The 27,774-nt window shown below is 48.5% G+C and overlaps 1 protein-coding gene across 6 annotated transcripts in view; it reads right to left on the bottom strand.

Moving 5' to 3' along the window:
• Positions 1 to 572: 572 nt before the first annotated feature.
• LOC144145711 (solute carrier family 35 member G1-like) overlaps positions 573 to 27,774 on the bottom strand; it is a 69,933-nt gene continuing 42,731 nt past the window's right edge. For 4 of the 6 annotated variants that reach the window (XM_077677398.1, XM_077677402.1, XM_077677401.1 and 1 more), the window contains exons 3-7: positions 17,119 to 17,239; positions 12,340 to 12,545; positions 7,565 to 7,805; positions 4,232 to 4,434; positions 573 to 1,828 (exon numbers count right to left, since the gene is read on the bottom strand). In XM_077677398.1, coding sequence (XP_077533524.1) covers positions 1,370 to 1,828; positions 4,232 to 4,434; positions 7,565 to 7,805; positions 12,340 to 12,545; positions 17,119 to 17,191 — 1,182 coding nt within the window. In that variant the 5' untranslated portion in view covers positions 17,192 to 17,239 and the 3' untranslated portion in view covers positions 573 to 1,369. Of the gene's footprint in view, positions 1,829 to 4,231; positions 4,435 to 7,564; positions 7,806 to 12,339; positions 12,546 to 17,118; positions 17,240 to 26,071; positions 26,083 to 27,774 lie in introns of all 6 variants that reach the window. The other 2 variants (XM_077677399.1, XM_077677403.1) reach the window with 1 other exon arrangement.

The following is a 27,774-nucleotide window of genomic DNA, read 5'->3' as shown; positions in this document are numbered from 1 at the left end:
ATTGTTGAGAGAGTTCCAAAGCAACGTAACAGCTCGCCCGATACTGAGCATATTGCAGCGTATTACAGTGAATGCTGTGCAATTGTAGTTTGCTTACTTTTCAGGTCAAGAAGTTCTTTAGAACCTAGCAATTAATACGTACTTGGTACTATCAGGTCATTATAAAATGTGGCCAGTGTAGCATGAAGCTGGAAGGAACGGTATACAGTGTAGCCCACTTATAGCGAACCCGGTTTTAACGAAATAGCGGCTATAACGAACAAATCTTCGTTTCTCGTTACCATTGGTATACATAGATTTTCTGTCCAGATATAGCGAAAAGCGGATATAACGAAGTGATTTCGGTTTCCCGTTGTGTTCGTTATAAGCGGGCTCGACTGTATGTAGTTTATTTTATTAATTACACCGAACCCATTTCCTTACACCCGCTGACCATAGAAGTGTGGCCACATTCCTCATTTCCTTCTTGTTTTATGTTGAGGTTTTCTGAAACGTATTAAGCGGCCTGTCTGTTGAATTCTCTTGGTTCGTGAAGAAAAAATGAAGGGGAGGAAATAAGGGAGTTCACAGAATATCACTAAGAAACATTTTATCTCGTAACATGCGTACACCTTGGTCGGAGGTTTATTTTGATCCTCGTGAGTTTTTGCTGCATTCTTTCAAGTCTGAAAAAGCGTTGGCACAAACGTTTTGTTCTTAAAGCATAACAAACATTCAGATCTGGGTGTTAATGCCCCAAAACTTGTCCTATAGTGGATACATAGCCCTGTTAAGCACTTCAAATTAATTTGCGCCACATAGCGTCCTAAACAGAGGCTGTGTTTAAGGGTGTCTCGTTCACCTGCATCACTAATGCAGCCTTATAGGCTGGGAATCTAACCCAGATCCTCTCACCAAGTAGCACTGGGTTGGTGAGAACTCTTTCACCAGTGGATATCTATAGCCTGAAGCAAGAACAATGCAGTCAGTAGCACTGAGTCTGTAACTTGGTGACATGTTCATCGTTGTCAGAATTGACAGCTTCACCTTGACACTGTTCTTGGCTGCCACTTGCTGTTATCACCCCTATTTACATAAAACGTGCACATCTTCATTCGTCTGTTGACGGCAGCACCATTTTTGGATCATAGTCGCCACAGTCACAGGGTATTAACGGCATTGCCAGGGAGAAGGAACTACGGTCAAGTTGATCTGCACGCATAGTCGCCTAGAAAAAATTAAGTGACTCCCAAAGCTACAGCTAAATTGCATTTGTGGTCCTTCACAACAGCATCGGTGCTGTACTTCCACTGAACATGAACCGTTGTGCGCCCTCGGACAGAAACACTGAAGCTATTGGCCCTCCAGCAATCTTCCGTGGCAGCATTTATCACTGAGGAGGCACCTTTCCAGAAGCTGGTGGCACCGTGCCATAGTCCTTGACTGCGAATAGTGGCTCCTTGTCTTGGCTGCCCTTCAACTTGAGTTTCTCCAAGATATCGATGGATGGGTCCCACTTGAGGTTGGAGCAGACCACAGCGGCTACAATGAAGCCCGCACCAACTACAGCCCACGGCGTGGGCGCTTTGAGCTGGACCGCTGCCTGGAGCGCAAAGGAGAAGATGACACTCGATGTGGTGGCGATGGCCACACGGCCGGCTTCGGCTAGGGTACAAGCAATGGCCGGCAGCAAAGCCGTGAGCACTGCCGTGAGGCCAGCACCAGCTGTGTACGCAATGTCCAATGGGACGGTGTCCAGTGCCTGAAGCTGCCCCATGGCTGCGGACGGAGGGATGCACAGGACCACGGTGGCCACGGATGTCCAGAAGGCCACTGTGATGGGCGATACCTGCGGTTGGATTGCGGAATAGGCACATGTTAGCTACATATATAGTGTAGAGGGGTAACACTCAATGAATCCAGTGGGAATTGTTTTTTTCTACGCTCACTAAAGTGTCGATTTTTTTCTGCCATGCCTTGATACCATTCCATGCTGAGTCATGAACCATCCAGTGTTTTTCTCACAAAACATGCAGGCACAAACTGTGACTTTACTAAACTTGGGGTGAATCACTTTATAAAAAGTTGATCAGTGCTGGATGCAAGATGCTATAACATTATCTGTATATAAAAGGTCGGCTAAATAATTACAGTTAAGGGACCAACCCTTCAGCTAAGAAGTTTCTATAAAAATTGCATTGCATTTACCTTAATTGTAGAGAGAGAGAGAAAAAAAACATTTTATTTCAGCAGCAGGACTCTAGGTCAAGTAAAATAAGGGTGATTTAGAAGGTAGGGAGCACTGTAGAAGGGGGTGTAGAAGGTAGAATCGACATCATGGGGTTCATAATTTTGTGGAGAGCCTAGGGTGCCCCTTAGGGTATACTGGGATGAGGCTTGAAACATCAAACAAATGAAGGGAACAGCCTCACATCTCCAGACTACTCGGGCGAGACTGCTTTTGAAGAGGTACTGTGCAATGAGAGAAAGTGGAGGAGGGGAAGATTGAAGTGAATCGCGATCGAGTTTTCGAGCGCGCTCGGCGTACTGCCGCTGCTACACGGCACGTTTCAATCGCGATTGAGAAGTTGCACGGGTTGCGCTCGTGTTCGCCAGATGGCGCTAACCATGTACTTGCGGCCGGCGTCTGGTAACTTCGCGCGGTCGTAGGTATACGTAACTATGTAAATATTACCTCACGCTTATTTGGCACAATTGTGGCGTTAGTTGAAGTTGTCACATTCGGTGCCATTACTGAGCGGGGACGAGAGTATCGCCGCTTTCGTTCAATCGCGCTTGGAAGCCTCGATCGCGCTTGAGAAACCAGGATTGAGTTCGAGCGGGATCGAGCTCGATCGCGATTGAAACTGCCGTGTAGCAGGTGCCCGATCCGGATCGATTCAATCGCGATTGAAAGTGCCCGTGTGACAGGGGTATAAATGCAGAACAATGGGGCTGCAGCAGAACAAAGATGTGTAGCCTTAAAAGAAGATGGTAAGGAATGCGTGCTAATAGGAATTCATGTTAAACCACGTCAGCAGGAAAATAAATACCGCAGACAAATGAATATCAGTACTTGGGATATCCAGAAAAGGGGGAGAATTTGAGAAACGGGAAAAAAATTGGTGAGGAATCCGCACTATCTCAACTCCTTTCAAAATAAAACTAGCAATACAGTAACCCTTCTACTGACCTAAACTGTGAAACTAAGGCTCTTTGTATCCTTAAATTAAGGCTAAATCCCAAAATTGGGGGGGGGGTGGAAAGTTTCCCCCCTCTTTTTGATGGCCATTAATTACGGATAACTGATAACTCAAATAACTCTCAAACTGATAACTCTCAAACTGATAACTGATAACGGATAACTCAAATGCTGGCAACTTGCCGACATGACCATTTGAAGCTGAAATGCTGTGATGTTTACTCAAACACAATGTGCATTGGTACCATATGTGTTCCACATCACTGGCCGTTCTGCTAGGCTTGAGCGCATCCTCCTTTGCATTCACCCTATAAGAGCGTCCTAGCAGCAGTTAGGAGAGTTCTAAAGCCATTGAATCCGTACCGTTGACTGAAGCTAAAGTGAACTGTTCACTTTACTGAAGCATCCAGTTGACCAATAGTCGAGTAGCTGCACCGTCTCTTCCATAGGCGAAAGTTTTATGTGTCATCAAACGCGAAAAGTGACCCTTGTCGATGTCAACACTAATGCTACCAAAAGTCACGTGACCTCAGCGGCGAGAGCTTCGCAGTGTAGGAGCGTGGTGGTGCCCTGGCCCTCTGGCAACATTGCTTGGCCATTGCATATGCTAAGTGCTGCTTGGCGTGCGGATATTTGTCTGTGGTAATACAACTCTGCAAGTGTCGAAGAGGTAAATTCGCAGTTACTCTTTCCGCAATCACATGGTTCTTCACTGCTTGTGTGCACGACACTGGTGCTGGCTCCACCAGAAGTGAAATCACTGATGACGACAGTTCAGTTCAGGTGCGGTGTTACGCCTTACCATGACGTCCAGTCCCTCCAAACAACTTCCTCCTCATTCTTATAATGGATGCGTAACAGAAGACGTTTTGGATGTTCTTTAGGAACCGGGCTTTGTGAAGGCGATCTGGTAAGGCTTGCTGATCGCGCGTAAGAGGAGTACCCATCACCTTTATTACAATATGAACAATGGGGGCAAGGTGCAGTTGGCCGGAAGGATGAGCATCCGCAGTAGGAGCAGCTAGTTCACTTGTCGGTGGTTTGACTCACCTGGCAGGAAAGCCGCCGCAGAATGACGAATGCCATGGCCTGGAAGAGCGCGCAGGACAGCGTGACCACGATGCCCGAGATGGGCGCGCTGATCTCGGACGCCAGGAGCATGCTGGGCAGGAAGGCCACCACGACGCCGCACAGCACCAGCAGGCCGGCCGTCAGCTCGCGGGCCCCACACCGCTCGTTCAGAATGGTGCAGCCTGCGGCGGCCGTAGCGCACAGTGGGCGGGGTAAATAGAAGGGCAGTGGTGGGCTAGCAAGTGCACCTATGTAAAAGTCAACACCACTGCGAGGGCGAATTCATTGTGCACATAAAATTGTTATAATTACAGCGAAGCTGTTTGTGCCTAGAATGCAAGACGTTATGACGTCTGCACACACAAAAAAGAAACACAATGTGGGAAAGCCAGCTTAAGAAAATTTTGATATCAAACAGCTTATTTGTCCCTGAAAAAACTTCTTCCCAGCAAAGCAGCCGTGTTTGGAAGTTAAGGCGACGTTAAAGAGATCAGTGTAACTAGTGTCACTAGATAAGGTTACACAGTATCGGCACTCATTTCGCCTATTGTTCCATGCTGCCGCCATGGTCATAGGTCAGTTCGCATCACGTGGCATTTATTTACACTGCGACGGTTTATGGGCGCCGCCATTTTGTTGTTTGTGCGTTTTAGTCGGTACTCGTAGACTTAGCACTTGGATCGTCCTCCCGGCTTTACGGTTGCGCGCGACTGAAGTCGTTCCGAACGCGAATCAAGGGTAACGCGCGTACCAGCATTTCAGCAGCAGAAGCGTGCCCGAAGATGCCGTTTTGCTGCATCTTCCTCAGTGTCGTTAACAAAAGACCCTGTCGCATTTAGCGGCGAAGCCGTAGATGCCGCAATCTCGCAACTCTGATAAACGGCGAAATTGCCGCCGTTGCTGACTTGCGTGCCTCAGTGGCGGTACTCTGATACCTTATCTTGTGACTCGAGTGTAAGCTTGTTTTTTGTAAGCTGGCTTTCCCACACTGTGTGTTGCATGGTGAAGCCTATTAAAAATGGCCGTGTATATGCTCCTTTCGTTGCAAATGTCGACGAAAGACGATAGTCGACTGGCGCCCTTGCCACGTAAGGCCTCCCTTGTCTTTCCCGCTCACCTCTCATGCTGTTATTCTCCCGTCTCGTTCCTCCCAAGATAACATGCTAGAGGTTTGCTAGAAATTTACCGCGTTCCACTGCTCCTACTCGGGTGCCTCGATGCCAGTGCTGCCAGCTGCCGTACGGCGGAGAGCGCGTGAATCGAGGCACCCTACTACAACCATACAACGTTTATAGAACCACATTGCCCTACTCCACGAGCATTGATCCAAGCGGAACGTGGAACCTATCTACTGGAACATTTCGTTGCTGTTGCCGTTTGGTTAGTTAAATGCCGCCAGGAGCTATAGTACCACGGGCAACAGCAGGCGACGGTTTTCTTCAGTTGATGCAGTATTTCATTTGCTATCGCAGAAACGAAGCATCCATGAATTTATTAATAAAAAAATTCGCTGCAAATATGACTTGTGGATTGATTTTCCGCCTTATATTTGCGTAATGGCTTGTTCAACAACGTTGACAAGTATGAACATTGACACCGGACTTAGTCGTTTAGATTTGGCTGTGGATATAGAAGACTATCGCGCAGACTTAGTTTCACTTTGGCCAGGTGGCTGAATCGAGTCACAGACAAACAGACAGACCAAAATTTCTGCATTTAAGTAGCCCAAGAAAAGCTATCGTCTTCAAAAAACTAGCAGAGGCTTTGCTCGGCTATGCCAGGATATACGTAGCGTGAGCTAAGGTTTAGGTGGTTATTCTTAGGTTTCCTGGTTGTCTAGGATTAGCTAATTATAATGCGTTCTGGTCCAGTCCAGTCACTGCTCCCCGTGCATGCGAAGCACGGCTCTCCAGGAGCCACGCGAAACGGCTGTCATGCGGCTCCGGCGCACCGTCAGACTTGGCTACTCCGCAACGGAGGCGCACAGCTGGGCCGGCGCCAGTGCGTCTGCCGCGGCTATGACATCACTCCTCTGGAATGCGCAGACCTAATTCTCAACAATACAATTCAATCCAATCCAATTTATTCCAATCCAATTCAATCCAATGCTCCTCGCGCTTGCGCAGCACGGCCCTTCAAGGTCCACGCGAAACTGCTCAACCTCGGCCAGTGTAGCTTACGCTACAAAATGCGATGCGAACGGAGCTCGAAAACAGCTGTGGGAGTGCAATCGTCGACGGCGTGCAATACTAATGCGGCGTTAAACGAGCGTGCCGGCAAGACTGCACTGTATAAGCAATGAGAGAGAGCCCACGATGCATATAGCGTGTCAGAGAATGTGTGTCACAAAGCGCCTTCGGTGACAATGTGTCAACTTCTAAGAGTTTAGTTGCTCGAGGTTTCAGAGACTTTCTGAATCGACATTTCGGCTGGAGCTTCAACATGTGCGACAGACTTCCGTTCGATGACTACCTGACCGCAGACACGAAACACACACTCACCACTTGCCGGGGAAGAACCGCGATAACACGCCCCAACACACGCATGCAGTTACTCTGCACAACCACTTTCCCAGAATGGAATAGCCGGTGAATTTTATATTATTGTGGTTGTTATTAAATGCGTGGGTGAATATAAAGCAAAAAATGGAAAAAGAGAGAAGAAACTTCATGTAAGCAAGTGGTCACAGAAGCGCGGTGGCTTCAACGGCTCTTTTTGACCAGGGCTTCTTGTATGGTCCGGTCAAAGCTGCCCCGCTGCTGGTGATTATAGTGAACGGGGCTTGGGGTATTCCGATATGAAAGGACCACGGCCGCTGGATGAGAGCGCACGCAGTGCGCCTTTCATCCAGCGGCGGTGAAAGGACTTAGTGAGACGGGATCCCCATGTAGAGGGCGTGCTGATGAAGGGAATTGTCATGGATGGGTATGATGGAGGCGGGCTCTGCTTGGGAAAGCGTCCGTTTGCAGGAGTCGCCACATACGCGCCCGGCGTATCGTAAGGGATGGGTGAGCTGGAGGGAACTGTCGACGTGAGAGGTGGCAGTGTTCTGTGATATCATTAAAGGTGACTATAGTCTAGTCTGTGTCTTGCAGAGCGGAGCCCGTGTTGAGGAACGATGCTCACGCCGGCTCGGTGTGCGTGTTCGCGAGCCATTGCGTGTGCGTTTTCATTCGCCTCCGAGACAGTGTGGCCTGGGGACCATATGAACTCCAGTGAGTCCGCTGGTGGATTTTCCTGGAGAATTTTGAGCGCCGAGGGGAGATATGACCTGGGGCTGCACATGTGATGTTGCAAGAGGGAAGCTCTTACCGAACACGGCGGCGAAGACGGGCATGGTGTTGATGAGCAGCGAGAACTCGGCGAGTGGCAGGGCGGAGCTGCCCAGCGTGAAGGTGAGCGCTCGCAGCGCCAGCACCACGGACACGGCGGCCAGGCCGAGCCGATTGCCCTTGCTGGCCAGCAGCTGCGGCCGCCACAGGGCGATCACAGGCAGCAGGTAGAGCACCGAGCCGACGCACCGCAGCCCGGACACGGCCACCGGAGGGATCACCTGCAGGCGCACACCAACCAACGCGGCGTCATTCCGCGTCTAATCAGCACATTGTCGACTTGGGTGCCACCCTATAGAGGGTATTCACTGGTAAGTTTAGCTGTCAATTTCTGTGCTTGTCAACACTGGAAACGGCCATGGACATGGCGCGGCTTGTGCCACTGCACCCGCACGCCGCGGAAAAGAAAACCCCGGCGTGCGCCGTCTGCTTCATTTCAATCCGATTATCAACGGTATCAACAGAGATGTTATTTATCGAACTCACATTGGAGTCGAGGTATTTGCGTTCGGTGCGGTACAGTTTGGAACGTCCAACACGTACCATGTGCTTAGCACGGACAAGTACAGCCATCCCGCGGAGCCCGACGTAACCAGCGACGGCTCACTCACATGGTTGCCTGTATGCGTGCCTCGCCAGTGAATACAACCTATATGAAGCTGTTTTGCATCCCTGAACTGCCACGTTGAATCGCAGTTTGGCACGCGCCGCTTTTGCGCTCACAAGGTGGAGCAGAAATTGTGGTGTGCGCGGAGCAACGAAGTGCGATAATGGGTAAGGTATAGGGGTGGTTCTTGCGAGGACGTTGAGCATGGTTACCAGAAGAGGAGGCCCCTTTGTGTAAATAGACACCATTTCCACAAACCAGTGACTCGCTGGTGGCTCCAAGATGATTGTTCCACAAACGCAATCTCCACCCTTCCATATTTCTCGCCCAAGGTGGCCTACCAGCAGAGGTCGGCGAACTCACTCATGAGTCCTTTCACTCAGACTCATTTGGACTCAAACTCACGCGTGAGTTTGAGTTTGAGTGAGTGCGAGGCTAGTGTGGCATGGTGAATTTGAGCTTGAGTGAGTTTGAGCCGAGTGATCCCGACTGAGTTTGAGTCCGATCGAGTTTGAGTACGCCTGAGACCTAGTGAATCCTGAGTCCATTTTCAGTTGTGAGTACATTTTGAGTTGTGAGTACATTTTGAGTTTGAGTCCATTTTGAGTTCTGAGTACATTTTGAGTTTGAGTCCATTTTGAGTTTGAGTCCATTTTGAGTTCTGAGTACAATTTGAGTTTGAGTCCATTTTGAGTTCTGAGTCCATTTTGAGTTTGAGTCCATTTTGAGTTCTGGGTACATTTTAAGTTTGAGTACATTTTGAGTTTGATTACATATTGAGTTTTGAGTCCATTTTGAGTTTGAGTACATATGAGTAGCCTAGCAGGCAGCTATGGTTGGCTGTTAAGTTTCATGCGTCACGGTGGGCTCGGAATTCAGGTTACCTGCGGGTACGGCACCAATCGCGATCTGCATGATCGGTTGGGAGGGAGGGGGTGTCTGATTTTTTTTACTTTCTTGTTGAATTTTCATGGCGATATGCTGTATACCTAATTTTCGCGGCTGGGCGCGTGAAGGACAATTGACTGGTGAGGTCATAAAAAGGGTTGTCTTAACGTTTCCTCCTGACGGATCCACTAAGAGCGTGGGAAAGGGTGGTGGGAAAGCACACGGCGGCGCTGGCGTGCTGGTTGTTCGCCTGCTACTGTTAACGGCTTCATATACTAGGGGTCACAAAGGAACAGGTGAGAGCCAGGGGGAAATGGGGGCGGGGGCTGTCCTTTCTGCTGCTTCAAATGAATTAGCTGAATTGACTGGGAAGCGCCCCTTAAGACAGAATAATGACCACATTAGATTGGGTGAAAAGTGAAACTGATGAGGCTGAGGCGTGTAAGGTATGAAATGAAAGGTCCGGATTAACGGAATCACGCGGGGTAAATAAAAAATGCTTCCTGATTGTAGTCATCAGGCAGTCATAATGAGTCATAGATTGAGTTAAAATTCAAAATGACGCTGCGAGGGCATGTGGGGAATCAAATTCAAGGTCTCGATGTGGGAAATCGATCGGGACGAAAATGACTTATGGATATATTATGACGTAGTCATGGTAAGTCATAGATGCGGTTAGAATTCAAGTTCATGACGCTAGGGCGCGTGGCGTATCAAATTAAAGGTCTCGATGATGGTAATCACGTGCTTCCTGATTATTATCATGACATAGTCAAAATGGGTCATAAATTAGGTTAAAATTCACAATGATGCCACTGGGTGTCTGGGGCATCAAATTGAAGGTTCCGATAAGGGAAATCACCTGGGACAAAAATGTCGTAGGGCTATATCATGAGATAGTCATGGTTAAGTCATTGATTGGTTTAACATTGAAATTGATTCCGCTAGGATGTGATGGGTATCAAAGTAATGGTCTTGATGAGAGGAATCACGTGGGAGAAATACAAAAATTCTTCCTGGTTATAACCATGACATTGTCAGTCGAGTCTTATATTGGGGTAAAATTCGAAGTGACCCCGCTAGGGCGTGTAGGGTATCCAATTTATGGTCTTGACGAGGGGAATCACGTGGTACAAATAAAAAAAGGCTTCGTAGTTCGAATCATGAGATAGTCATTATGAGGCATAGATTGGGTTAAATTCAAGCTGAGGCCGCTGAAGCATGTGGGGAGTCAAATGAAAGGTACCAGTTAGGGGAATCACGTTGGACACTTAAATAATGCGTCCTGGTTACAGTCATGAGAGTCATGGTTAGTTTGACTGGTATGAATTACTTATGACCCTGCTAGGGTGTGTGGGGTATCAAATTAAAGGTCTCGTCGAGGGGGATCACGTAGGACAAATATAAAAATGCTTTCCGGTTATAATTATGAGGATATAGCAAAAGGTACTCACCTCACACTCACACTATCACTCACACTCTCACTCACTCTCACTCACACTCTCACTCTCACTCACACTCTCACTCACTCTCACTCACTCTCACTCACACTCTCACTCTCACTCACTCAGACTCAACTCACACTCACACTGACAATCACACTCTCACTCACACTCACACTCACACTCACACTCTCACTCACACTCTCACTCTCACTCACACTCTCACTCACACTCTCACTCTCACTCACTCACACTCTCACTCACACTCTCACTCTCTCTCACACTCTCACTCACACTCTCACTCAGACTCAGACTCAACTCACACTCACACTCACACTGACAATCACACTCTCACTCTCACTCACACTCTCACTCACACTCACACTCTCACTCACACTCACACTGACAATCACACTCTCACTGACCCTCACACTCTCACTCACACTCTCACCCACACACACACTCTCACTCACACTCTCACACTCACACTCACACTCTCACTCTCACTTTCACTCACACTCTCACTCACACTCTCACTCACACTCTCACTCACTCACTCTCACTCACACTCTCACTCTCTCTCACACTCTCACTCACACTCTCACTCTCACTCAGACTCAGACTCAACTCACACTCACACTGACAATCACACTCTCACTCTCACTCACACTCTCACTCACACTCACACTGACAATCACACTCTCACTGACCCTCACACTCTCACTCACACTCTCACCCACACACACACACTCACTCACACTCTCACACTCACACTCTCACTCACACTCTCACTCTCACTCTCACTTTCACTCACACTCTCACTCACACTCACTCTCACTCACACTCAGACTCAGACTCACACTCAACTCACACTCACACTGACAATCACACTCTCACTCTCAGTCACACTCACACTCTCACTCACACTCTCACTCTCACTCACACTCTCATTCACACTCACACTCTCACTCACACTCTCACTCACACTCTCACTCACACTCTTACTTTCACTCGCACTCTCACACTCACACTCACACTCTCACTCTAACTCTCTCACTGTCTCAATCTCTGTGAGACCATTTGAGTTCTGAATTCATTTTGAGTTCTCAGCCCATTTTGAATTCTGAGTTCATTTTAAGTTTTGAGTACATTTTGAGTTTTGAGTTCATTTTGAGTTTGAGTACATTTTGAGTTTTGAGTACATTTTGAGTTTTGAGTACATTTTGAGTTTGAGTACATTTTGAGTTTTGAGTTCACTTTGAGTTGGAGTGTATTTTGAGTTTGAGTACATTTTGAGTTTTGAGTCCATTTTGAGTTTGAGTACATTTTGAGTTTTGAGTCCATTTTGAGTTTGAGTACATTTTGAGTTTTGAGTACATTTTGAGTTTGAGTACATTTTGAGTTTTGATTACATTTTGAGTTTGAGTACATTTTGAGTTCTGAGTACATTTTGAGTTTGAGTCCGAGTGAGTTCTGAGTTTTGCGCTCAATGTGAGTTTGAGTTTGAGTGAGCGCAGATGTGCTACTCAGCATTGAGTCTCAGTTTGAGTGAGTGGTGATTCGAAAAAAAAAATTGTGAGTGAGTTTGAGTGAGCCGCGCCAACTTTGCCGAGGTATGCCTACCAGTCCCGCTTCTGAAACACTAATGGACCCCGAGATGTCCCAGTTTGCATACCTGTCCTAGTCCCAGTCCCAGTCCCGAGATGAGAGGCTTCTGCATCTTCTTCCCCCACTTGACCTAGGGTATTCCTGCCCTGACAAAATATATTCTCTCTGCATTTCTCGCAAAGATGCCGCGTACTTTTATAGTTTGCATACCTGTACGAGGCCGATGAGTAGTCCTCCGACGCTGATGGAGAGCCCCGTGCCGAGGGCGGCCGTGATCCCCGCAGCCTCGCGCCACGCTGCCTCGGCAATCTGCTGAACGCTGCTGCGGCGACGAGCGTACTCGCGCTCATCTCCGGGCTTGCTGCAGCTGCTGCTGCAGCTACCGCTGGCTTCCTTTCCAGTCTCACTCTTGGTGCCTGCGAACGGCCAGGGATGCAGTGCCTTGTTCGCAATCTTTTGGACTGGTTTCATAAAAAAGCAAGGTAGGGAAACAACGGGAAGAAATTACTCGGACCCTTTAATAGGTTTTCTGTTTGCTTGTACTCTGTAGGGAATAGAAACCGCCATTTCGAGACGGAGAGCGAAATTTGAACGACTCGGTTTTTTTTTAGATGCGACTGCATCTCATTCACTCGCTTTGTCCCTCCATACGGCGTTGTTGTCCGTCCGCACCGCTCCCCCTACACTATATAAAAAAAATAATAGTTAGCGGCGCCCGGTTTCGATCCCACGACCCTGTGGGCGGAACGCGAGGTACATGGTGCTCTTCCCACTGTGCCACAAAACCGAAACAGAATCAAATGCTACGAACGCGCCTTATATCCTTTACTCATTCAAACTACGTCAAGAAGCTACTGATACAACGCATGATGGGGCAATGATTAGCACTTGCAATAAAAGAAAAGAAGCTCCCACTTACAGCAACAATGATGGAGTAAAGGTCGTCGCGACAGCGAAGTCCCAAGCATACCACTTAGAGAGATTGACCAAGATTGGCCAATAAAGCATAATAATAATCATAAAACATAATTAATCATACGCGTTCCCGACACGTTTCACGCGATTTAAGAATCAATCCGACGGAAACACCAAGTGAACCCCACGATGCGTCGCATCTACACAGGGTTTCCCTCGCGGGGAGGAGGGCGCAATTTTTAAGTGCAGAGCTCTTAGGGGCTCACCTTGTCGTAGCTCACTCGCTGGACCCAAGTAGAGCCACACGGCCCGTTCCGTCGTAGCGGCTGTCGTTGCAGCGTAGCCCGATGCCAAGCGGTTTATATAGTCATAAGCGTTCGAAACTCGTTAACCGCTGGCGCTCGCCATATATATATATTTTCCCGTTGTTTCGCGCAAATAAAACTGTAGGTACATTTGAGGCAAAATATACGTAATTAACCGGCAGCGCCCGCGTTCATTTAGTTTTGGCTTTTACGGTAGTAGGCGAAAAAAAAAAAGGGCAGTGCAACGCGTGCGGGAGGAAAATCAAGCACAAAAAGAACAGAACTCCCACTGGCGCAGTTTCAGACAGGCGGTGCGCGAGCACTGCGAAAACGGGAAATTTGAATTGCACTGGGTGGTAGCAGTGAGCGGATAACGGCGCTACAGCCCATTATGGCGAATCACTGCTCTGCACTTCCCACAGCTTTCACATTGAGTGGAACGGCTTTAATTTTTTAACCTTGCATTACACAGCTTACCATCGGTTGCCGGGTCACTCGGTCCTATACTTCCGCAGACACATGTGTGGAGAATGTGTCTTAGCAAGAGTTTGGCGACCGACAGCCCAGCAACCACATGATCACCTCACCCTCTATCCACTCAGATGTCCAGGCCCTTTGCCTTCTCTGCTACAGCTTCATCCCGGCCCATTGGTGTAGGCGTGTGGTTTGTATGGTGCCCTTTTTTAGCCAGTGGTGCTTGCTTAGAGGCGGCCCGAACAAGGTTTGTGACCCGCCGCGGTGGCTCAGTGGCTAAGGCTTGCGCTGCTGAGCACGAGGTCGCGGGTTCGATTCCCGGCCGCTTTTCTGATGGAGGCAAAAAGCAAAAACGCCCGTGTGTACGAGATTTCGGCGCACATTAAAGGGACACTGAAGTGATATGTAAACATTGCGGGATTACTTGCGCAAATTGTAGTCCGGAGTCCCCAGACCATGTTTCGACCACCCTGGGCGCGTTTACGCGATTTTATTTAGTAGAAAAATTAATTCGAAAATGCTGTCCTCCTCTCTTTACGCTCGCCTATTTTCTGCGGCGTTTTCGTGTGACGTCGAGAGGAGCCGAGCTCGCAATTGGCTGCGCTATGCACGGCTCCCCGGCCTTCAGACAGAGTCAGTCGGCCCAGCGTTTCGTCCGCCGGCCGCCGACGGGTCGTCGCAATTCGTTCGCTCAGTTGAAACGAAGCCAGGACACGTTTGTGAATGGTAGAATCTGCCTTTCTTTACTTGGTTAGTTTGTACACTGTATCTAGCTCCAAGTCAAGGTCGCTTCACACAAGCGCTGCACAAGCGCACATGCGACGCTTCGCTGACTGGTACGCCAGTAGGAAAATATAAGGCCTCTTGAAGGCGGGAGAAGAGTCAGCGAAGTCAATATAGGTACTAAGTAAATAAAATCAACTGATATTTTTACCGTACAGCGTAAAACTAGGGTGCGGGAAGCACTTTTTTGCGCTGGGCGAACAAGCACAGCGGACAGCAGCACGACTACGCATCTGCGAACGCTTTTCCGTCTACGAAATGCAATTGCTAGACGTGAGCTATTGTGGAAACTCGGGCGACGCTTACTGCACGAGCGCAATACAACAAATAGTCACCTAAACTGCTTGAAATGCCAAAACTAAATAAAAGTGTAAAATGGTTGTACAATATATACCCTATATTACCAAGGGCAGCGGAGCCCGGCCCGTGACCGAGTGGTCTGGGGCCCTAGGTACGCCACCGCAAGTATTTTGCAAGTCATGAGTTCGAAACCCCGCGGGTGCATGCTTTTTTTTTTGTAAGTTAATTTTTTCGTTTTCCGCCGATGTTTTGCATATTGAGTTCACCTTTTTTTGGGCCGCAACGTTCATGGCTCCACGAACTAGTTCACAAAACGCGCGCAGGCTGGCACTGGCGCGCTAGCGAGTTCTCGTTGGCGTGCTGTTGCCATAAGCACCGACTCTTGCAGGCAGTGGGCACAGGCCAGAATGAACAGACCCTTGGCCTGGTGCGAACACGCTTTTTACGATACAGGCATGAGGCAAGCTCCAAATATGGGGGAAAAGCGCATGACATTTGGGCGTCTGCGGGTACGCGGAGGGCGTTCATGCACTGCGTAGGCTTCGGCTAGTGAATGCTACGATTCCAAGCCGTCCTGAGAGGCTTATCTTTATGCATTTTTACAGGTGACAACATGGCAGAAGCGCGGTACGATGATTACTGAGTTATTGAGAATGCCCATCCAACAACGCCAACGGTTGTGTTTTACAGAAGCGAAACCGAAACCGAAACTTGTTTGGTTGCTCACCTTGGGCATCGTCCAATCACGGTGCCCGCTCCTCCTAACGTCACAGCTTTAGTTGGTGCGGCCGCCGCAAACCGCGCATGGTAGTTTTTCTTCTTTCGCGCTTTGTAAAATAATTACCGATTTGTCAATCGTAAAAACGATGAAAAGTGTGCTAATTTGAGCCAGTCTACGCAGTGCAAGCAAAAACGGGAGCTTGACAAATTCACTTCAGTGTCCCTTTAAAGATCCCCAGGTGGTCAAAATTAATCCAGAGGGCCCAACGGCGCGTTAAAACCCTTCAATCAAGCAATCAACAAGGTTTGCTGTATTTTGCTAACATCGGTAATAAACTGGAGGGCTACGGACGTAATCCTTTTAACGCAAAGGCGTCCATCCAACATTCCAGAAACTTTTTCAAAGTTTTGGTTTTCTTTAATTTCGGCGCTATCTCACAAACAACCTTGATTCTTCTTGTGGCGTGAAAACAATACCATCCCCTACAATGGCGTTCGCAATAGGAAGGCGCTTCGAGAGAACTCATCTCTCATGTGGATGGTTGTTTACGAGACCCAGCTTGAATTATATTATACGGTGGCGATTTCTACCGCCCAGTAGGGGGCGAATGTCACCATTTGAATACAGTCCAGCCCGCTTATTAGCGAAAACATTGGGAAACGGAAATCAGTTAGTTATAGCCGTTTTTTGCTATACCTGGACATAAAATCTATGTATACAAATGGGAGCGGGAAAAGAAGTTTTGTTCGTTATAGCCGGGATTTCGTTAAAACTGGGTTCGCTATGAGTGGGCTATACTGTACTCCTTACGCTGTGTAAGTCACAGTGAACTGTAGTTATTGTAGGGGCGAAGCCCCTTGGGTGCTGGGGCTGTTGGCGTCTCCTGTCGTCGTCGTAATCGTCGTCTCATGTAGTCACGGTACCAAAACACTGGGAAACTCGTTTACGCCTCGCGCCAGAACGTGACGCGTACTAAAAAAATACCGGGGCACTCGTTTACGCCTCGCGCTGGAGCGCATCGTGCTTCAAAGGCAAGAGACTTTTGTAGCAAAGACTTTTGTAACCTCTACCCCCCAAACGGTTTCATCTCCGTTGGCAAAAACGCCAAGGCGCCAAGAATACACCTGTACACTGCATGCCCCCCCCCCCCCTCCTCTTTCCCAAGTCCCAAGGTTTCACGTTAGTAGAGATGGCCGGGGATTTTTTTGTTTTGAGTTCTCCTTGTGCTTTCTGTGGTGATGGTGAACGGAACGGTGGCGAGCCTGGCGACACTGCCCGCATGATACATCTGTCAAAAATTTCCAGACACACAAATGTGACGTGCGATCACATGACCCCATCCCCGCAGCACGCTTCCTACGAAAGAGCACCATCAGACTTTACGTAAGAAACAAAAATGAAAGTACTCCTGCATTAAGAGATCGATTCAATACTCTATCATGCATGTCAGCAAATTTTACCCTCTTAATCATGCCAGCGCCGTTTGCTCACCATTCTGGCCCAGCTTTTCCGCGGTTGCGTCCACGCTGACGTCACCGCCAACTTTTGTGTCCGCTGCCGTCATGGTACCTCTTGTCACCAAGATTTCCCTTTGCCGGTGTCATTCAGGAACCTGCGAACGAAACAGCGACGACTGTTTCCGACAGTCTCCTCATTTGCTTACTCCCTCTCACTTTGATCTGCCTCTCCTCTGTATAAATAGAGATTACCGACCATGATTAGGGACGCTGCGTCACAACAGCAGATAAGTGTTACGATTTCGCCTCCCGCGAGTTGATGGCGTCAAAAGACGCTTGCGTGCGTGACTTCAATAACATCACGGCGAGCGAAAGTATACCTAGACGAAGCTTTACAGCTCCAGTGACATCCCTCGGCGGTGGAGCTGCTACCCCCTTCAAGCAAACATAAACCCTTCCATGCAGGCAGTGACATCACACACCGTTTTTTATTGGAAAGAAGTAAACTCTAATAACTCACTCAACTCCATTTCACCCGAAGGACGTTGTTTTAACAAAAACAAGACAGTTAACAGTCAAAAACTTACAAAAACAAGATAGCTAACAGTCACAAACTTACAAATTTCCCGCTACCGACGTCATAGGTGACGTCATAAAAATAAATAAGTCTGTTTTTCTCTAGACGTTCCTTCGCTTTGCCTGCATTTTCACGCAACCAAATGTGCCGCCATTGCGAAGAAAGAGAGCCTTGGGGTGTTTGCTCTAATAATCGGCGCGCATACAGCCCGATCGTAGCAGACTGCAGTCGCATCAGAAATAAGTGCACTTTGGAAAATTACAAATCCCACGTTCTTTGAAAGCACTGGCACTGCCCCGCATGCGTATTAATCTCCAGCGCGTACAAACGGGAAGTAACAGTCGTTAGTAGCAGCGTCAATGGGATGCTGGCTGTAGCCACCTGCAGGCGATTTTGAATCGAACGGCTAGCTGGATTTTGTGGCGCCCCTGCACGCAGCGCACTAGGGTGCCTCCATGAAACGTGCATGCATCGAGGCATCCTACAGTGCACATGACATCGATGCCGCGTACGACTTCACTCGTGAACCCCCCTCTCTCGATATACAAAAAAGCAGCTGTAGCGGAAGCGCGCACCCATGCATATTTTTCTGCCTCATGCCAAATAACATACTTTTTGTATGTTTGTGAGAACGCTCCCGTATAGAAGTACAGCTGTTTGGATTCCCGCCCGTATGGTGGTTCTAGGATCCACGTACTATATATCGGCGCCTGGGGATATACTCCGAAATTGCATTAATAGTGACAAGATTTTGCAGTGGTTCAACAATATGAAACGAGTGGCTATTTAATTGTGTGTTTTCTCTTCATTTATTGTTTCGTAACTACACGTTTTTCAGACAAAGTGTTTCGATCTAGCTGTATACTTGATTTTCCCTTCTGCTATCCAACTTCTGCGGCGTAATTTGGTCAATGCAGTACCGTGAATCGTGCAGAGCGGGTGAGTGAGAGAGAGAAACTCCTTTATGGGGCAGGTGAGGTCAGCCAGGCTAGGCGCCAGACTTGTTACACCATATGAGGGTGAAGGTGAGATGAAAATATATGAAAAGAACGCTCACACATGAATGCTCAAACACACAAACGCATAAAAAGCACACGCACAATCAGGCTATATAGTCATTTGTCCGAGAGTTCATAGCTCACTGTCAAGTGCAGTGTTCCGGAGGAACGTTAAGAGCGCCTTTGTTGCGCGACATGCCATGCCCGCTGTAAGCCACGGACCAAGGAGATGCTTCGAAGAGATCTGAGCGGACACGGACAGACCCAGATAAAGTTTACCCGTGGTACGCTCAAGTTCGTAGCGAGGTCATGCGCAAAGAATGTGCTTCAGATCCTCGCGAGCTGTACAGGTCGGGCACAAAGGTGAGGAAACCTGGCGAAGCTTAAAAAGGAAATGCTTAGTGTAAGCCACATTGAGCCTGATGCGATGCAGGACAGTTTCATCTCGCTTGCGCAGACGGCTTGGCATCCGAAGTCAGCACTCTGGATATATTGTGTGTAACGGCACGGAGGTCTTATAGGGGTCAGTCCACAGCAATTGCTGCGAGCTCTTGGAAACCGATGAAACCAGAGCCGCTCCGTCACGCCTTTTGAAAGGCACTGCAGTAATAATTGAGCTGAAATTGCGGATGCAGAGCTGCGTCGGCTTCTTCGTTGCCAGCCACACATCAGTGAGATGGAAGCCACTGAAGAACAACGTCGTGGTGGTTATTTAATGCCCGCGTGTGCAGGTCATTAATTTCTTGGGTAAGCTGTGTTGCTGAAGGGCTGTTCGAGAGTCGGTGAAGATTGCCTATACTTGAGCTTCAGCAGTTAAAATGTGTTGCAAAGAGCACGCAGGGAAGTAAGTTCAGCTACCATCGACGAAGTCTTGTGACCAAGGTTTGCGCGAATTTTTATGGAGGTTGTCGGGATCCACATTTTTCTAGCAGATGATGTATCCATCAACGATCCGTCCGTGAAAATGTGCATGTAATTTTGGTAGTTAGTGGTAATGTGCTCCAATGTAAAGAATTTCAGAGCAGGCAGAGGCAACTTAGTTTGCTCGGGATGCCGGGAACGGTTAGTGTAGTTTTGTAGGAGGCAAATGTCCATGGTGGCTTCAAATGATCTGGGGGGGGCTCTGGTAGACTGTTGATAATATAGCACGTACCTCGGATTCCGGCTGGCTCGGTCACGAGCCAGCGGGTGGTCGGCAGTCCTTGTCACACACCTCAGGCGTGACGAGGAGATCTTGCTGGCAGAGAACAGTTGGAAAGATGCGCCTATGCTCTCCCTGAGGGCTCCAAGTATGTTACGCACCCCAATGCAAACACGAAGCACTTTGGCTTGTAAGCCTTGTAAAAGCCGGGGATTGGTTTTTGTGAGAGACTTTTGTGATGCGGAAGTCCATGTGTATCCTTCCGGGTTTCAGAACAGGAACTATGAGACCCAATTTCCAGCTGGCCTCTAAACAACCGGGCTCCCAGGCACGATTGAAAATGGCAAGTAGAAATGGTTTGACCTTCTTGCCAACGTGAGACAATGCTGCGTATGTAATGCCGTCAGGGCCAGGAGCCGAACCTTGGTTAACCGACCTAAGCGCAGCTAACAGTTCGGCCATTGTGAATGGAACGTCTGTGCTAGCAGCAATACATTGTGAAGTGCCGATGCAACGTGAACCAAGTGTTGAAGCGGTTGTTGATGCGGAAGTGATTTTGGCGCAAAATTCTTCCGCTACATTCACAACGCTAACACGCCGCTTGAGAGCTACAGACTCAAAGCGACGCCGCTGTGTCGGCTGTATGCGAAGGGCTCGGACCAGGCGCCATATTTGAGAAAGAGGCTTTCGAGGGTCCAATTTGGAGCAGAATTTCTGCCATTCCAGTCTAGCCAATTATTGTAGGTGTATTTAAATCTGCTTCTGCACACGCCTGGAAGCCCGTATGTCTACTGATGACATCGTTTTCCGGGCCCTTCGTTCTGCTCCACGACGTAACGCGCGGAGTTTCTCGTACTCAGCGTCAGCCAAATGCGGTTGTGGCAGCTCTAAAACTCTGGTGGAGAAACTTCGAACTCGTTTTGTCTCATTTAAGAGTTTGTCGTACGACGGGAGAGATGATTCCGATTCATCAATGGCGGCAGCGTCCCCCAATTAATGCAGCTGACTGCGCGCCTTCGATGGCTACCAGAGACACCATCAAGACAAATGTATGTTTGTACATGACGCTCCCATGTTCCTCCACGTCTATGTGCCAATGCGCCGCGGGCAGGAAGTGGAGGGAAACAAAGGCAACACCAAGAGCACTCATGTTTTGCCGCGACAGAAGGTGTGGTCACCGGTGTTAATTACCGCCAGTCCGTTCTGATGACAAAGATAAAAAAGGCGCTTTTCTTACACTGACATTTTAAGGCTTCCTCGAGATGGATGGTGCGCGTTGAAATCACCAGGAAGGATGTGGGGGGCGGCGTATTGCCTGGATGATGTCGTGGAGGACGTAAATGTCGAAGCATGCTCGAGGTGGAACGTACGTAGCGATGACGGTAAATGAAAGGAAAGCGGTGTTCACAGTCACTGCCACGTACTCATTTGAGGCATACCGAGGCAGATTAGGCTGTACGGTCAGGTCGTTTCTGACGGCGAGAAGAACTCTTGTGAGTGCCACACCAGTGGATGATCGAAATAGTATGTAGCCGGAAAGCCTAATGTCATCAAGCAGCCGTGATTCAGAAATTGCAATCAGTGGGAAGCGGTGCTCATACACAAAGTGACGGAAGTCTGGAAGGCGCTGGCGGAGTCCACAAGCGTTCCACTGGAAAATGGTGGCCTTTTTTCGTATCTCTTGCATTTTACCGCCACTGCGACAGAAGTGGAGCGGCAAAGTCCAGGATTTTCAAGATGGCCGGAGCGTCAGGGGAAGAACAAAAGGGGGTTAGAAAGGCGTGCAGAGTGTCCACAAGTGAGGGTATAGCTGAAAAGAGATTGCCGGAGTTTGTTGCTGGTGGGCGCTCACACTGCCGTTTCGGTGATGGCTGGGAGCGGGAAGTGGTGGCTGCAGGTGTGGTTGGGCACACAGGAACTGGTGTCGGCGTTGGTTATTGAGGCCGCTATTGCAGCTACCAGTGGCGGGGAGTCCTTGTCCATATTCACACGGGGAGAGGACTTGACAGGCGTTTTGGTATGCCTGTTAGGAGGCTCTTTTTTACGATCATTGTCATAGCAACAATATCCTTGCTCTCACGCTGTTCATCGACCTTTCGCGGAGTTGTATTCAGTGTTATTGATGCTCTTCAGCTTGTAAATATCCTTTTCGTTCTGAAGAACCTTACAGTTTACGAACGTGAACTCTGGCTTCTTGATGCAATTGGGACATTGGGGGTTTTCGGCTGTACAGACTGAACGGTCGTGACGTACACCACAACGAGGACACCGCTCGGGTAGGTTGCATGTGCTAGCCCACATGTCCATATCGCTGGCCCCTTGTACCCCGCCGTGGTTTTTCAACGTATGGAAAGACTCGGTATCGCGTATAACCCAGGGTGACGTGCTCAGGCGCCGTTTCCGTGGCGATAACAACTCTCACATTCTGATTTTTACTTTAGCCGCCGGGCAGATTACACGGGTATGCTGTGGAGTATAAATATCGACGTCGGTGAGACCTACCGGTATTCCTTTTATGAAGCACACACCCCAATTGCTAGGACGAGGCTCATACGCTTTAACCGGGGTGCCGTCAATGCTGGACACTTTCAGAAGACACTTCGTGGAGTCAATGTTCCGCGTGTCCACGGCTAAGAGGTTGAGACGATGACTCGGGCGTACCTGGAGAACTCCTTCAGGGGCCATGGACTCCAGACCTTGTTTCATTGTAAGCGGATTGGAATGCGTCGCTGCCAATGCGCATGACCAGGCGTTTCGAAGCAGTGCGTGGTCGTTCGTGTTGTGCGTTGGCGTTAACCTGTGGCCAACACACTTTTCCGGGTATGTGACGCCTCGTAACCGGTGGGTGGTTTAGCTATATCAAAATTTTTTTTGTTAGGTTCTGTTTACGTACATCTAGAGGATTCAAGGGCCCCATCATCGTTCCCTTCTGGACTTCAGCTCGAAACTTTTCATGTGCATCTAATCATTACTCCTAAGTATCATCAGATCAATTACGCTATTCCCTGCGGCGAGATAGACGCTCAAAAACTGTAGATTGGTGGATCGTCTGGGAGGTTGTGACGGCAGTTTCCGCCGTCAATCACAAATAATTTTGAGTAGGTTTGTGGGGACTGCGGTTGGCTGCCTTGACGTCGCAACCAAATGGGAGTGGGTGAAACGGCAGCAGTCATCGTCACTGGCCAATGCACCTGTGTGGGTATGCTATGCGCATATGCAGCTTTAACGTGGGGTCACCTTAATCATTCTTAGTGGATGCCAGCGCCAAATGATGAAATGGCACACACGGCACGGGTCTGCCCTCAGTTACCGCAGGTTGACCAAACCTGTTCGTATGCGGCCAATTCGCCGCCACCAGTGTATCTTACTGAATTAGCTGCAATGCATGATGGACTGGCCTCAATACTACCGCTTGTTCTGGCGAGACCCTACTCCCGACTAATCGTCCGGACTGATTTTTTTTTAATTGCGAAAGTTTGACTGATTCTACACAGGCCATCCACGACATCCGCTGCGTGGCACAAGCCACATCGTTCGTAGATGGAATTATCCACTTAGCACAAAGCACGCTACTGCAGATCCGGATAGAATGGGTTCCCCATTCAGCTGTACCCGGCAGCAGGGAGGCAGACATGGATAGTCGCCCGTACACCTTGATGCGACCACTTTCCCCGAAGATCCTTGTGGAAACCTGGCACAACAGAAGAAAACTCCCCGACGCACCACTCGAGCCCTCATGTCCCCGTGTGGTTCAAACCTCTCTGGGGACCTAATATAAACTCGCCGAGACGAGGTTGCGCTGCGGAGACAACGCGTTGGGATGGCGCTCACGCCGTCCGTGACTGCCTCTTGGCCTTCGCATTACCGCGGCCCATACGACTCCACCTGCCCGTTCTGCGACTCCGCCATTCAGGAAGTGAATGTGAAGCATCTGCTGTGGACCTGCCCGGGACTGCATCAAGTTCGTCTGCGTCACATTCGTGCAACCGGCCTCCTCCCTCGCCGCCCTCCTGCCCTACAACGCAGGGTGCTTGGTCTTTTTCACCGTGGACTCCTGAACACCACGCACGAAACTAATATGTTCGTGTAGCTGTAAACGCGTTCATCTACCATTCCACAGGACAAAATTTCGTGTAAAAAGACGTTAATTTATCATTGTTTTGTGCTGTGCCATAATGCGGTGTTTTCTAGAATGTTTTGCAACCGGCTATCAAAAAGAGCATGGACATCACTCTGTACATCACCCGATCTTTGCCTTTTTGAGATGATAATCGGGTCCTCTACAATAATTTTGTTCTGCTATAGGGTTTTATAGCTTCTGGAAGTTTCGCATGACTGGCCGGCATGTGGAACCCGTCGGCCAACTGAGTCCATTTTTCGGGAACAGGCTACGTTGGTGCGGGAGGTTTATGCGGCGAAGTATTCATATAGCTTTCGGACGCATGTGTCTGCTCGCCCGAGCTTTGAAGGGTGCAAAATTTTAGTGGGGCTGAATTGCCTCTTTTTGGACGTCCGTTAGTTTTTGTATTATGTGTTAATCAGTGTATGTAATCGTGAGTATCTATAACTTTTCCATACACTAAAGAAAAAAAAAAGATTAGTCGACTAACTGGTGTGTAGAGATGCGTGACTGGCTCGCATTCCGGAGGCCTGTGTTGGATTCCCATTCGGACACATGCTTGTTTAATTTTCTTTTCCGATCAATTTCTTTGCTCTTTGTCTCTCTGCGCCGTCGTCCATCTTAGAAGCCCTTTCGCTGCCGCAGACGGCGACTTTCGCTCTCATTATGTAACTCATTGCTTTCGCATTAGAATGTTGGGAGCATAGTGACACGAATATAGTGACACGAACCTTCTTGAGTAGTTAAAGGACTTCGGGGTTATTTCAGTTCACCCCTAGTCACCCTCTCGGGAGCAATCAAACACGGAAACAAAAGCAAACTATTATGGTAGTGTCGCTCTAAACTTCCGGTTTCATGTTTGGTTTCACAGGTCATCCAGGGACAGAGTTCTTTCTTCGGGCCAGTACGCTGTTCTCATTGTCAGCGTTGTGGGCATGTCGCTAAGCACGGCAAAGGTTCGTGTAATCACGACATTGCAGCCTACCCTTCACAGCAAGAAACTTTTACCTCAACGCCGTGCAGCAGGACTGTTTTTCTTTTTATTTTATTAGTGTTTATTACTTTTTCTCTGCAACTATTATTCTTAACTATCTTAACTACACCTACTACATTTTCCCCTCTCCTCCTATCCCCGCAGTCTCTCTCTCTCTCTCTCTCTCTCTCTCTCTCTCTCTCTCTCTCTCTCTCTCTCTCTCTCTCTCTCTCTCTCTCTCTCTCTCTCTCTCTCTCTCTCTCTCTCTCTCTCTCTCTCTCTCTCTCTCGCTCTCTCTCTCTCTGACAGTGTTGCAAGTTGTGCATGGGCCCATACAGTCACAAGGACTGTACCAATAGTCGTCAGCCGAAGTGCGCCAACAGCGAAGGCCCGCGGACATCTTCGGTAGGAAAGAGTCCAAGGAGGACGGTGACATATGCAGAAAGGAAAGACATGGTCGGGGTGTTCACCCTAACCCGGTCATTATAAATCCAAGCAAATAAATTAAATAAAAATCATAAATTAACAAATAAATATAGTTTATTTATTTCTTGCGAGCAAGATAAATAAACAAAGAAAGAAAACATTTTTAGAGATCACTCATTGTCCTCGGCGCACTTATTGCGGTCAGACTCCAGCCCCTTAAAGGCCAGCTTCACTCATATTTTTCTCTGCCCAAATTTGACCCCAATAAGCAGTCTAAGCTCTTAAAATCACCTTGGCGAAATCCTAAACTTCGTAAGGATACAGCCCACTTGGTACCGTCGTTCAAAGTAGCGCCGTGCAGACGACGTTTGCACCTGGCAGAGTGTCACCGAAACAAGTTTCGAGCGGTCTGCGACGGAGGTTGGGGAACCTGTCCCGTGGAGCTCGCGCTTCTCCGGCGACTTGCACGCCGCTCCGTCGGACGCAGGGACGTACGCGTTCGCCCGTTATTTCTCTGCTACACCACCGCGCTGTACCGCCGTCGCCATCACATGTTTCAAACTAACCGCATAGGTAGCAATATCCGCTTTTTTTTTCAGTGCAATAAAAGAGACCAGAAGCCTACAAACTATACGCGCGCTTGCGAACGTTCTGGAGCTATCAAAACTCTTCTTACTTGTAAACAGTATTTCTAGTAAACAAATAAAAAAGTAGCGCTACACGCACACTTGCCTTACATTTGTCATACTTACTGCATCTATTACTGAAAAAAAAAAGATATTTTATAAATTATTGACCACTCGCACTTCCGCGTCCAACATTTGCAATATTTGGGCTGGGCCAACGCAACCTGCATCCCTTAGACATGACCAAAGTTTTGCGACCTAACTAGAGTTGTTGTACACGCGGGTATAAACATTTGGGCGACATTTGCCTCACTAGCTAAGTGAACCAAAATCAGCCTTGCTCGTGGTAACAAATACATCCGCACAATTATCGGCCGTCGTCTTCGCGAAGTGCGAAAGCTAACAAAACTGCTCCTCTCATAAACAATAAACTTGATTTTTTTGTTTCAATTCCCAAATGAAGTATTTACTTTTGTAGAGCACTAGATTTAGTTTACTGGAAAGTAAAATGTCTTCAACTGCACACGTCTCCGGTAAAAGTAGCAAACAGCAGTAGAAAGGTAACTTATTTCGTGTTTTAGTGCATCATTTAGCTGTGGAAGCTGGCTTATAGTTTTAGATCCCTTTTATAATTCGATTCTCGTAGCTCTGTAAATCAGGACCCGCTTTTTTACTCGCAATGCCAAGGATTGCTACAATGGCAGTTATTCTGATGAAAAAATAACTCGTATGGTCTGCACGTCGATTGATAGCAACGCGATGTCGGAATTGCGCTTAACTCCATCATCCTGGGCAAACGTTAGTGGGAGTTCTGCGCGGAACGCGATGCTACCACGCGCATTTGAAGGCGGCCCTGAGCGGCCTCCCGTTCTAGCGCAGCCGCTTCCGTTCCATCACGTACGTCACGTCCGGTCGCCGGTAATGCCCGCCTTTTCTATTCAGTTTCGGTTCCGAAAACGCCAATGTCGTTTGCGTCACTCGCGTTCATGTTTGAAACGTAGTATTTTGCATTTCGCACTCTTTTATGAATACTATTAAGTGACATTATTTTTACGTTGTCAAAAATTGGAGTTCAGTTGGACTTTAAACCCCGACCACCCACCAAGTTCCCGTACCACCACGCTCTGGCGATGTTACGAGAACTTTACAGAGCGCTACCAGTTGCTTCCCCACGATGGCAATGGGCCCTGGTCATCCAAAACCCTGATATCGGTGCTCAACTCGGCAGTTCAAAAGGAATGCTCCGTCAGCTTGTTGCCCCAAGGATGTTCGCAGCTCTGAAGGCCATCATATGCGATCGCTACCCGAAGTTCGCGCTTTGCTTGGCCATGGAGGCGGCTCTGAACGATCTCAGCAGGGGGATGCTTGCTTTTGCGATTAATAAATAACCGTGATTCAAGCGTTGGAATATTTCAGTAGAATTCTGACGGCCTCAAGGAGAACTTAGAAACTTTCGAAAATTTGTCTTGAACAGAACACCCCTCTGTGCGACATTTGAAAGTCGATTAGGTTAGAACATACGCTTAACAGATTGTGTCACGTGTGATTCATCTCGCCCAGGCATTGCTCTTTCGTAAGGACACTACGAGTGTCCATGCATATCGTGTGCAGGGATTCCAGAACACGTAGCGTGTCAAGTCCAGTCCGCAAAGAAAAAAAGACTGCTATTATGCTGTTTACGCAGATCCTAAAAATGGTCTATTTGTCCTTTGGATCGACTGCCGAGCTCACTTGCAGGAAAGACTCTTGTTTGGGGGGACTTTAACCCTCACCCCACTATGTAGGGTAGCACGAAATGCGACGCAAGAAGCAGCTTTTGAAGAACATTT

This window comes from Haemaphysalis longicornis, unplaced genomic scaffold, assembly GCF_048455015.1.
Source record: "Haemaphysalis longicornis isolate Haplotype H1 unplaced genomic scaffold, Haemaphysalis longicornis Haplotype H1 scaffold_7, whole genome shotgun sequence".
NCBI lineage: Eukaryota > Metazoa > Arthropoda > Arachnida > Ixodida > Ixodidae > Haemaphysalis > Haemaphysalis longicornis.
Note: the sequence above shows the minus strand (reverse complement) of the source record. Positions and strands in the feature narration are given on the sequence as shown.